The sequence below is a fragment of the Scatophagus argus genome, chromosome 15, assembly GCF_020382885.2.
Source record: "Scatophagus argus isolate fScaArg1 chromosome 15, fScaArg1.pri, whole genome shotgun sequence".
In the NCBI taxonomy this organism is placed as follows: Eukaryota; Metazoa; Chordata; class Actinopteri; family Scatophagidae; genus Scatophagus; species Scatophagus argus.
Window position 1 is genome coordinate 11,958,999 of NC_058507.1, and position 11,367 is coordinate 11,970,365.

Below are 11,367 nucleotides of genomic sequence, written 5' to 3' on the forward strand. Positions count from 1 at the left end.
AGTTTGAAAAGTAAATGTATTCACTATGCAAAATGGACCCTATCTTATATTTATTATATTATTGGATTTTAATTTTTGTATTACATAAGTAGTGGCCTACTTTTATGTTGTAGTTGGTGGAGCAAGATTTAACTATTTCATATAGATCTATCTATAACAAATGTCAGAAACTGATCATATATTTCTATGCAAAATCTAAAACAGTATTAGTATGAAGTAAGACAAAATGGAAAAGCTTAAGCACCTTAAAATTAAGTACAGTGCATTAGTTACTGTATTTTCCATCAGCAGCACCACATGTATGCAACAATTTTGTCAAATCTGGCACGTTTTTGTGGCAAGATTACTTGAACTGCCCAGGAAAGAAACAGTGACACATTAAAGCTTTCAAGATGTAAAAACAAAATACATTTTAATTACAGTATTTAAGAATGCTCATTATGCTAAACACTTCGGTATGATGGGAAAAATACAATTCATAAATCATGGATACAACTCAGGTGGTCATTCAGCAATCACAGCACCAAACATGAGCACCTAAGATATCATGAACACAAAAATGTTTTCACATTAAGATGTTATGCAGCATTGTTGTAATGTAGTCTGAGAACAAGGTGCCCAGATGCACTGATATACATCCAAAGCAACCCAACTTGAAAAGATAAAGCTGGACTAATGGAAATTATGTCACAGCTGAGAGACAGTATGTCTTCAGGCAAAAAAATCTTTGCGGGAGGACTTGTAATATGAGCACGTAATGAGCAAAATCATTACTGTTCATTCCCTGAATGAGAAAAAAACCTGAATCACAAGAGCCTTGTACTAGAAACCATTAAAAGAGTTGGACTCAATAAAGTAAAAAAAATAATATATATAAAAAATCCCTTTTCACTGGGAAATATACAAGTTCACCTCTACTTAAATAATTAAAAATGAGGGATTTATGTCATCTCCAGTGGCGGACATCCGATTTGGTCTCGCATTAAGCCAATCTCTGTTCTCAGCTTTTCATTTTCCTTAAAAAAAAGAAGGTGGTTAATGCGTTAACAGTTTTCACATGACTAAGAAGAAGCATTCACTGATAACAGAAGAAATGTTAGTTACCTCTTGCAGTTTGGTGTTTTCCTTTTTCAGCTTAACCAGATATTCGATCCTCTGTTTGTGGTTCTTATGACCCACAAGTTTTCCGTTCTCCTCCGACAGCTGAACATTCTGCCTACGGAGAACCTCAATCTCCTGTAACATAGAAAGCGTATCGGTACTACAGCTGAACAGAAGATCGACAGAACATCCATCCATCCATCCAACAATTTTCTATACTGCTTATCTGACAGGGTCGTGGGGGGCTGGAGCCTAACCCAGCTGACTACGGGCAAGAGCCGAGGTACACACTGGACTGGTCGCTTCGACAGAACATTAAAAGGCAAGAACGTTGATAATGGATCAGTCATTGAAGTTATGTTTAAAGTAAAAACATCTACTTCCAGCTTTGTTTCTCTGTTTTTAAATGACTGTAAGCTGAATATCTTTACATTCTGGACTGTTGGTCAAATACAGAAAGTCTTTCCAGCAGGCCTTTTTCCACCAAAGATATTTTTGACACGTCACAGGAGGAAGCCTGATTAAATTGTGAAATTGTGCATGTTGGTTCACTTGAATAAAATGAAACCTTTGTTAATGTACTGTAATTCGTGTTGCCTACCATGACAAGCTGTATGGAAAAAAAGTCTCAATATCCATTGCTGTTTGAAGAAATACTAACAGACATTTTTTTAAAATTATTTTTGGACATTTTATAGGCTAAACATTTGATAGATAAATCCATAAATTGCCCAAATCAGAGCAGTTATTGTCAGTGCTAAATTTGCAATTCCTCATTACTTGAAAGTTATTTATAAACGACTAAAGAAATGGTTTCTTTAGTGAAATATGCTCCTCTGGTCTGGCTCTGACCTGGTGTAGTTTCTCCTCATCCTGAATCCTGTGGTTCAGCTCTCTCAACTCCAGACAGCGGTTTCTCAGCTCAGTGGTCAGCTCCTGAACGCAGGTTTGAGACTGGGCCAACATCGATTCCTGTGCCTGCAGTCTAACCCACAGCAGGTGCGCACACACACACACGCACGCACGCACACACACACACACAGAGCTTTTCAAATATCAAGCCTCAACGAAGGACCAGAATTCATTTACTTAGCTAAGACACAGGTGCTTACTTTTTTAGAGTATCAGACAGCTTCTGTATCATTTTGCTCTGTTGATCAATGAGAGGAACAAATAATAAATTTACTGTTCAATAATAATAATAATAATAAAAACCAGAAGAAATAAATCCAACAGCTAAACAAACACAAACCTTCTCTGCTCTCTCCTCCTGTAACTCTTTTAGTATGGACTGCCTGATGGCGTCATTCATCTCCTCACTGAAAGTTACACAATAACATTATTCATTTTAACTCTGCTATCAGCAATGGATGACTGGAAGCATTTTAGGGCAGTGGATTGCTGAATGAATGGATGTTTAAACTCAACCCATTGTTATTTCCATTCTGGTTCTGCTTGGTGTAAAACTGGTCAAGTAAAGCCTGGATCTCCAGTCGAACCATCTCTTTCTCAGACAGCTGTGCCTGAGGATGGAGAAAACACATTATCAGCACTGATGGACTTCAAAGCTCATTGAGTTTTTACATTTAGTCTAAACTAGAAAAAGTCTGAGTCTGACATAACAATGCTTAATTAATATTTCAGTTCAATGATGAATGGCTACAGATGAATTTAATTTTTGCACAAACATACTTTAAGCCTTTGGATCTCCTCATTCTTGGCATTCCTCTCTGCGTTCAGCTCAGATAAAAGAATCTCCATGGTCATCATGGAGGAACGGCGATTCTCCAGCTCCCTCTCCTGGCTCTCTAGCACCTGGGTCAGGTCCCTGTTGAAGCTTCCTGGAGTGCAGGGTGTCTTGAGAAAAAATAATTTAAAAGATCAGAAGTAGAATGATTACCATGTGTTACCTTAAAGAACCAATAAGCCACAGACAAGTCTTACCCGAGGTAACGATTTCGGTGTGACTGTCAACTCAAAGGGTCTCAAACTTCCATTTCTGAGGGTTCGTTCAACAGCTTCTTGCTGTTGTTGCACCTGGTACAAAAAGAGTGTTCTTGTATTTAGTAATTTTGATGTTATTCTTTGCATTTTTTTATCTTATGGATTGTTTGCTCTGTGTGATGACAAAATGACCCCACCTTCTGCTGTAGATTCTGTATCATGGCATCCTTACAGGCTGTTTGCTCTTGAGATGCTTGGAGGAGCCTATTCTGCTCATCTAAGACCTTTGTGAGTCTCTCAACCTCCTCAGTGGCATAAGTAACCTCTTCCTGCAACACCTCGACCTGAGAACACACACATTATGCACGTTGTAGCTTCTTTAATAAGCCTAATTTTTTGCTATATGAAAAAATGGTCATAACATAAATTACTTCTACAAAAATTCACACAAATTGTATGACCAGAGGTGTTTTAAAATCAAACTTACCTCAATTTTGTTGGATGCTACACATCTGTCTAAAGTTTCTTTCAGGTCACAGATTTCTGTCTGCATCTTGGAGTTTTGCTCCCTGATATCCTCCCTTTCAATGCAGGCAGCATCATATTTGTCCTGAAGAGCAATGAGATAATTATTATAATATTCATGACTAATTCAAACATTAAATGTATCTATGTGGTAGTGGTGAAGTGGTGGAGAAAAGAAAGGGGTAAACAGTAAAGGTATTTCAGGCAAACAGGAGGAGCACAGTACTGTGATGTCTTTGATGTCTCCCGACAGGTGGGTAATGGTCTGGTCCTTCTGGCTCAGCTCACAGCGGCCGTCTCTGATTTGTTTCATCAGATCTAAAATAACATCCTGTCAAAATACACAGGGATTCAGGAGGGCAGCAGACACACCGAAGTTTTACTTGCTAAATAAAATATATATTCGAACATTATTCACTCAGGCTTACTTTGTCCTGTTCAGTCTTCTGCTCCAAGTCTTTAATCATTTCTTTGGCAGAGTTGAGATTATGCTCAAGCTCAACAATTTTGGAGGTCTTCGAAACGAAAAACAGACAATCAGGCTTAGCTACTGAGCCAATTACTGTTCTGCCAAATTGTTAGAATTTTTATTTTCAAATATGCATGATGTTCTTAGCACTCACCTGCTGTTGATTTTGTACTGTCAGATCTGAGACTTGCTTCCTCAGCTGTGTGTTTTGTTCCACAGACTCAATAAGTTCTCTGAGGGTGCACACAAAGGTCACTTATATTAAAACAAGAGTTAATTTAAAAGCTTAAATCTGTTGTAAGCAGTAAAAAAAAGAGAGACAAATCTATAAACACATAGACTTACTTTGATGCACTTTCTTTGTTTTCTCTCAACTGGGAGATCAGGGTGCTTGCGTGCTCTTGCTCAGCCTGCAAAGAATTATTCAATTCCTACAACAGAGGAAAAAAAATATACACAAGAACAGAAAATATAGACAGTTGGGAGATGACAGCCTACATTTTCACGATTAAAAAAAAAAGGTTGTAGCTGAGTTTATGAGTTCACTAACGGTGAGCTGTGCTTTCAGTTTATCAGTCTCCTGCTGCCTGTCCTGCAGCTGCTGTCTCGCCTCATCAGCCTCAAACTTGGCCTCAGCTTGCAGCTGGTCAAATGAATCCTGCAGAGTTCGATGCTGCTCCAGAAGCTGCTCCCATTCCAGCCTGGGATGAAGACAAGTTAGTCGTGCGCACATAATTACAAACACAGCAGAGCAAGAAAAGTCACAAGGCAGAGGTTATAGACTTGTGCTTACTGGATTTTGTCAAGTTGGAGCTGCTTGCTGATGAGGCTGCTGGAGAGCTGGCTCATCTCCTTCTGCTGCTCGCTCCGGCCTTCTGAGAGCTCGTTCTTCACAGTGGCCAGCTCCTTATCGGACGACTGGAGCACCAGACGTAGATCGCGTATCTCACTCCTCAGCACTGAGAGCAGGGGAAAGAGTCGTCACCTTGGCACTCCTGTTCCTACCTCCATCTGACAGAAATCTCTAACATCCAGGCAGGTGTTTAGTCACAAAAGAGAAGAAACATCAGCACTTTACCTTCTGCAGTTTGCTGTTCAGACTGAAGGCTCTGCTGCACCTCATTGATGGTTTCTTGCAGGATGAGCTGATCCTTGTTCCTGTTAGCTCGCTCACTAGAAAGAAGCTGCATTGAGTGTAAAAAACAATTAGGAAACAGATTAGGGAACATATACAACAAAAATATTATTACATGATATTATATTTCAATAAGACTATTCTTATTACATAAGAAATTCTACCTCATCCTTCTGCTCAGACTCTTGCGATATCATGGTGATCTGCTCCTCAAGTTTTGCAATTTGCTGCAAAAGCCTGCTATTCTCCAGCTCCTTCTCATTCAGCTGCGTCTGGACACGACTAGCCTGCTCCTGATGAGAAACCAGAGACAATGAGAGGACTTCTTGTTTGTGTACGTGTACATGTATTTAAGGTCCACATTTCCGTACCTGCACTTGACGCAGTTCCTCAGTCAGTGCCATCTCTGTCATGTCTGAAGGTGGCTGCTCGGCCCAGATGTCGTCTCCATTACTGTCTGTCCCATTCAGGTGGTCTGGGCTGGAGAGGGGCACGAGACGGGACCGCAGGTTGCATGCTTTGGTGGGCGTGGTGAGAATCTGGTATAATAGATATTTGAAGAGTAAAGGGGAATGACTTTTCACAATGCCCGTCAAAACAACAGAAGCATGGATTACAGTCTGCCTCACAGTAATATGAATACAAATTTCAGCATCCACTCACCTTAATAGTTTCAACATGGATTCTGTTCAGCTCAGAGACCTCCTGTTTTTTGTAAGCATTTGTGGCTTCCAAAATGTTTTCCAAATGACTGTTGGATTTTTCAAGGTACCTCTTCTCAGATTCCAGCTGAGACATCTGTTTCCTAGAAGACAAAGTGCGTCATCCAAAAATCACATTAAGCTCTGAGGAACTTTACTCGCTTAAGACTGGAAAGGCATTGCATGAAAAATGGCATCTTTCATTAAAATCACAAAATAAATCCACTTTACAAAGAATAAATGTGACATTTTAGTGTTTTCAGTAAAATCAGTGTCACCTTGAAGCTAGATATTAAAACCGTGTAATAATGTTTTAATGTATGCATTGGACACACATGGGAAGGAGAGAGATATTGTTTTGTCAAATTAGTCAGCCGAAACAGAAGTCAAGAAAATTTGCTGTGCACTTTTTCTTTTTCTAATTATAAAACTGTACAAACTCCTAAATCTATTTCACTGTACAGATGTCGGTTAAAAAAAAAATGCGTCCATGAACGGAGCCTCTTTACTGTGTGTTTACAACTGTACTCTTAAAATTTACTGATACTGGATTTCATGATAGCAAACGATCTTGGCATACGTTTCTAGCTTGTTTGAGGGACTTGTTCCTACACATCTGCTGAGCTTTTCTGCATAATGCCCACATAAAGCTGGTTTTAAGAACAGTTTTCTTTATGAAATGCCCTCCTTACTTGGTGATTTCTTTGTACTCCTCAAAGGCCTGAAGGGCGGCTGCGAGGTCGGACTGTTTCTGAAGGAGCTGAGCCTTCAGCCTCTCAGCTGTAGCTGCTGAGACAGTATCTGTAGCAGCAGCGATGGAAGAGGCTGCCGGAGTTGAGGAGCAACATGACTTAACTCATATGTATACAAATATAGAACATAGTACATTTATTTGAACTTTTTTCAAATGAAGCTGATGACTGAGCTGATTACTATCTTACTCTCTGTAAGTCCTTCTCTCTCCATAGCCCTCTGGAAGGTCTCATCCAGCTCAGCAGCAACTGTGGCTGCAGCCTCTTCAGCTTTCAACACTGATTCAAGAGAACGGAGTTGGCGGTTCTCCTGTCTGAGGCTGAAGTTCTCTGCGGCATATCGAGTCATCTTTGGGTGATGTTCAACCTAAAAGGGTAGAAGTGTGTACATGGAAAACGGTGTTGAACAGATGCAATATTCTGGCCATTATTTCAAGAAAATCAATTCTAACGTAACCGTATCATGTCTTTCAGAGGAAGCAAGTATGAAGAGACTTTGGTTGGATTTTAGAGAAAATAAATTATTTCAATAGAACTGTCTGAAGCAGCTTTGGATGGCATCAAAAGGATGATATCTGAACTCCAGGTCCTGCACACTAGCAGTGCATCCCCACATTACACAGACACATACAATCATCAGCAGTGGGTTAGGCAGGGCACAAATTGTAGTCAACTTTGTACCTGATCTCTCAAGATCTTTATCTCTTCTTTCAGCTGGTCAATTAAACCCTGAGACTCCATGTCTGTCGGTAAGACCTGTCCTTCCTTCAGTTTTTTCTCAAGGCGAGATATGTGGTCCTCGCGAAACTTGACAATCATTCTGCTGGAATGGATGAACTTGTCTTTCTGGGTCAAGGCCTCCTCAAGCTGAGCCACCTTCTCGAGCAGCATCTGAGTGTAGTCAGACATTACTATAACTTTCTTTGAACCAACACTATTTCCCAACAGCATGACAATTTCCGAAAATAAATGGAAATGGATGCAAGAAAACATTTCCCACACCTTCTTATCCTCATCTCGCTTCCTCCACAGACGAACAGCAGCCATAAACTTTCCTTTATATGAGACATTGTTGTGTTGAATTTCTGTGGATGGACCTGATGAAAAAAGCTGGTTTAGTTTTGCAACATACCAGACAATATTTAAAATAATACATTAGTCTTAATACATTAGTTTATTCAACTTCAAATGTATGCAAATGGATTAAAGAGGACATTACTTTGAGGATGTTAAGACTAAAATTATGCTTAATCTGCTTATTGTTACCCATGGGGTGTTCAGGTCCTCCTGGCGCTACATCTCCTCCATAGTCGTCTGCCTGAGAAGCCAGTGCCTGCGCAAGCTGCTCCTTCAGCTTCTTCACCTCAGCTTGTAACTGCCTCACGTTTCCCTGTGTGTCTTCATTGATAATGGCCTGGCAAGACAATATAATACAGGGATTATAACTGTTCTAATTTTGAAATTACATAACTTGGTAAAGTGCACTTTAATGCAGTTAGGACTTGTGTTTGATACCTTATTCTTGATCAGTTTTGCTCTCTGGGCAAAGTGCAAGGTGGACAGTGTCTCTCCAAAACACTTTGAACCAGGGTGTACATTGGCTATGATGTAAGTTTTTGCATTTCCTCCAAGAGAGTCCTGAAATAACAATGAAATTGCTACAGTGAATAATATCTATTCAAACAGCAATCTTTGAATGTAATGTTATATACTTGAATGTCAATTGTAGACTGATCCTTATTTGTATCGCCACCACTACTTGTTCAGAGTTCATAACTGTATTTGTAACTGTGAATTCCTGATTGGCTGGATTTGTGTTATACTTCTCCAAAACAAACCTAAATTTTAGCAGACAAACAGCAACATGGAAACATGTATTTTATGCAATAATTGCATTCAATCCATTTACAAATGTTTTACATTAAAAACACACCACCTCAGACTGCTGAACTGCACATACAGTGTCAGCTCAGGGAAGCTGGCTCCATGTTGATACACAGCAAGGCAACACATTCTCCCCTGAAGCCACACAGTGCGTTTAGAAACACTCACCCTTAGCAAGAAGGTGAGTTTAGAATCCCTGTAGCAGATGTGGCGGTTCTTCCCATTGGATACATCAACCAGTGCCATGATAACCTGACCGAGGCACATGAGGGAGCGATTGATACTGCTGGCCTCCTTAAAGAGAACAAATGCAGAGCACAGCTTTTATAGCACCAGCAAAAACAAAAAAATGTACTGTCTCAGTAGGTAAGTGGAAGAAACTTCACCTTGAGTCTGGATCCCTCTGCGTGTGTGTCCTTCTGCCTCTCAGACCCTGCAAGATCTACCAGGTTCAGCTGAGACATTCGGATGTTCACCACTTCATTGATGGACTCTTTAGACTCCAGAGTCATGGTGAACACTGCATGAGATCTGGAGGACTCACGGTTCATGGAGGTGGATGCCACTCTTCGATTACGCCATCCCATAGACAGCACCTAAGTAGTTTCAAAAAGCAATTCTGTACACTCCCACAGTATATTTCTTAATATTAATTATCAACCTAATGCAATCTCAACATTGTAAAAATTTCAAACTGCAATAAATAAAACAATAAATAACATCTTATATTGCACAAAATATTTTTTCACATCATGGTAATGGAACTGAACACAAGGTATCTCAGAATATAAAGGTTTCATTATCTCTAACTATTGGGCAGGAGTTTTACCATGTATTATAGTTGTATAATAGCTTTCCATAGGTCACAACAAGAAAACAAGACAGCAGTTCATACCTGGTAGGCTTCAGTGGCTGAGTTCACAAACTTCTCCACAGCTCCCTCCACAAACACACCTTTCTTGATGTTCTCCCTGAGGAAAAGGCTGGCTGAGGCTGTGTCCAGGAGGTCATAAATTTGTTCATTGTATATCTCAATAAATGAACACTTGCAAAGGAAACTCTTGGACTGGCCAGACTTTAGGGAAAAGGGACAAACAAAGCACCACTCATCAGAAAACAAATATGAAACATTGGTTTACAACACATTTATGGTGATGAAACATTCTGGCTTACCCTTTCCACTTCTCTGTTGATGAGAAAAAACAGGTACTCAAAACTTCGAGGAATAACCCCCCTTAGTTCATCTGTGAAGTTATCTAACTCAGACGGTCCTAAAGCAAGAGTAAGAAAAAAAAAATGTAACTACAATTATTCTATTGCTGTTAGAATTTCTACTAGACAATTTCAAATATATAATAAATTCTCACCAAGCATGGTGAATGTTTTCCCTGAGCCTGTTTGTCCACTAAAAAGCAAGGGAATTAGATAAATAATTGAATGGGTGCTGCATGTGATGCACATTTTTTTCATTTTAATTTTATACCACACATAAACAACATAAAGACCACTTACTAGGCAAATATAGTACCATTATATCCATTCAGGCAAGACTCAACAATATTCTTAGCCACACTGGAGAACACAGAGTCCTGTTGAAGAATGACAGATAAAGATCACACACATCCTGACCAGGACCAACTTTATGGGTAATGCAGGTGGCATCCCACATTGACGAACTAATTTTGCCAGGGGTATGCTGATAATATAATAACCATGTTGTCCCAACCTGAGACGTGTCCATGTCAGCAACATGATCATAGGTGAAGGTTCGAGGTTCTGGCTTTGAGAGCAGGCGGATGGTGTTGGGTGAAGTGACTGTCAGACAGAGACTCTGATCTCCATCTGTGGTCAGCCCGGTTCCCTGGGTCAGAGGTCGCACTCGCACAAAAACTTTGATGGAATTACTGTCACTGCTGTAGGACGGGGGAATAAAAATAAAAACATTCACACTTGTTTAACATACAAATTGCTCAGCTGATGATGCTGAAAACTACAGCTGCTCGTTAAGTTTGGACAATGTTTATTTCACTGTAGCTATTCTCAATATCATCAGGCAAACAGTAAACTTAACAGCCCAAATTTCAATCGACTGAGACAAAACGAATCACTTATATGCGATGATTAAAGGTAAATTACCTGGCAGCAAGATGGGCTGCATCGCCAGAACCTGTGAACAAGATTAAAACACGATTAACGTAACTGCGCTTGTCTGATGGTTTGACTTCCTAAAGCAGTATATGTCCTCAGCCAAGTCTGTAACCGTGTAACGTTGGATGTTCAAAACAGCAAACTTAGATGCCATGACAGTAGCGTTAAATGGGCAGACATGTTAGCTTACTGCAACTAACTACCTAGGTTAACTAGCTTGCTAACGTTACCTCAAAAACGGTGATTGTTAGTGTCTAAATTTGGCTGTCTGTGGCATGTTGACAGCACATTGTTTGCTAAACGAATAAATATATATTTGGTGCGATACCTTTTCCACAGGAGTTCATTGCTGACAAAGAAACGTTGGCCATTACGAAGTAAAACTGTTCATAGTAGAGTCAGATGAAAAAGCACGGTACTGTTTACATCCCTCAAATTTGGCGGGCAGGACTGGAGCTACTGCTACCCGTTCTTCTTCTTGTGCGTTTAGTCGTCACCCAAGGAACTAGCGTAAAAGTTACAAGTCGCCACCTACTGTACCTACTGAAAGAGCTTATAACCAACTATAGGAGTCATAACTTGTAGAGACCCAAGTTTGTTTATATGCATTATACCGGTTTAATAGTAAACCATAAATTGATAAGTGTACAAGTCAGATCAAAAGAAATTTAAATTTGTTTTACATTTCAAACTATAGATTTAAAGGTT

The 11,367-nt window shown here is 39.8% G+C and overlaps 1 protein-coding gene across 1 annotated transcript; it reads right to left on the minus strand.

Annotated features, from left to right (window-relative positions):
• Nucleotides 1-385: 385 nt before the first annotated feature.
• kif15 (kinesin family member 15) lies at nt 386-11,146 on the minus strand. The gene is made up of 35 exons (XM_046412095.1): nt 10,988-11,146; nt 10,648-10,678; nt 10,238-10,424; nt 10,024-10,100; nt 9,879-9,916; nt 9,685-9,782; nt 9,407-9,586; nt 8,898-9,107; nt 8,680-8,805; nt 8,143-8,265; nt 7,894-8,041; nt 7,630-7,724; nt 7,309-7,518; nt 6,817-6,994; nt 6,568-6,700; nt 5,838-5,979; nt 5,546-5,713; nt 5,339-5,467; nt 5,118-5,223; nt 4,833-4,998; nt 4,590-4,740; nt 4,385-4,470; nt 4,194-4,272; nt 3,999-4,085; nt 3,797-3,901; nt 3,533-3,655; nt 3,243-3,389; nt 3,046-3,138; nt 2,794-2,958; nt 2,530-2,624; nt 2,354-2,420; nt 2,214-2,251; nt 1,954-2,086; nt 1,105-1,236; nt 386-1,016 (listed from the first exon to the last, which is right to left on the minus strand). Exons 1-35 carry the CDS (start codon nt 11,028-11,030, stop codon nt 942-944), a joined length of 4,164 nt encoding a protein of 1,387 aa, XP_046268051.1. The 5' UTR covers nt 11,031-11,146; the 3' UTR covers nt 386-941.
• Between the last annotated feature and the right edge of the window lie 221 nt (nt 11,147-11,367).

Excerpts from the sequence above, each read along its gene's own strand:
- kif15 (XM_046412095.1), bottom strand. The coding sequence starts at position 11,030 with ATGGCCAACGTTTCTTTGTCAGCAATGAACTCCTGTGGAAAAG. Across the intron at positions 5,714-5,837 it reads TCCATGTTGAAACTATTAAG|ATTCTCACCACGCCCACCAA; the intron begins GTGAGTGGATGC and ends CTATTATACCAG. Across the intron at positions 2,252-2,353 it reads AGGAGGAGAGAGCAGAGAAG|AGCAAAATGATACAGAAGCT; the intron begins GTTTGTGTTTGT and ends ATTGATCAACAG.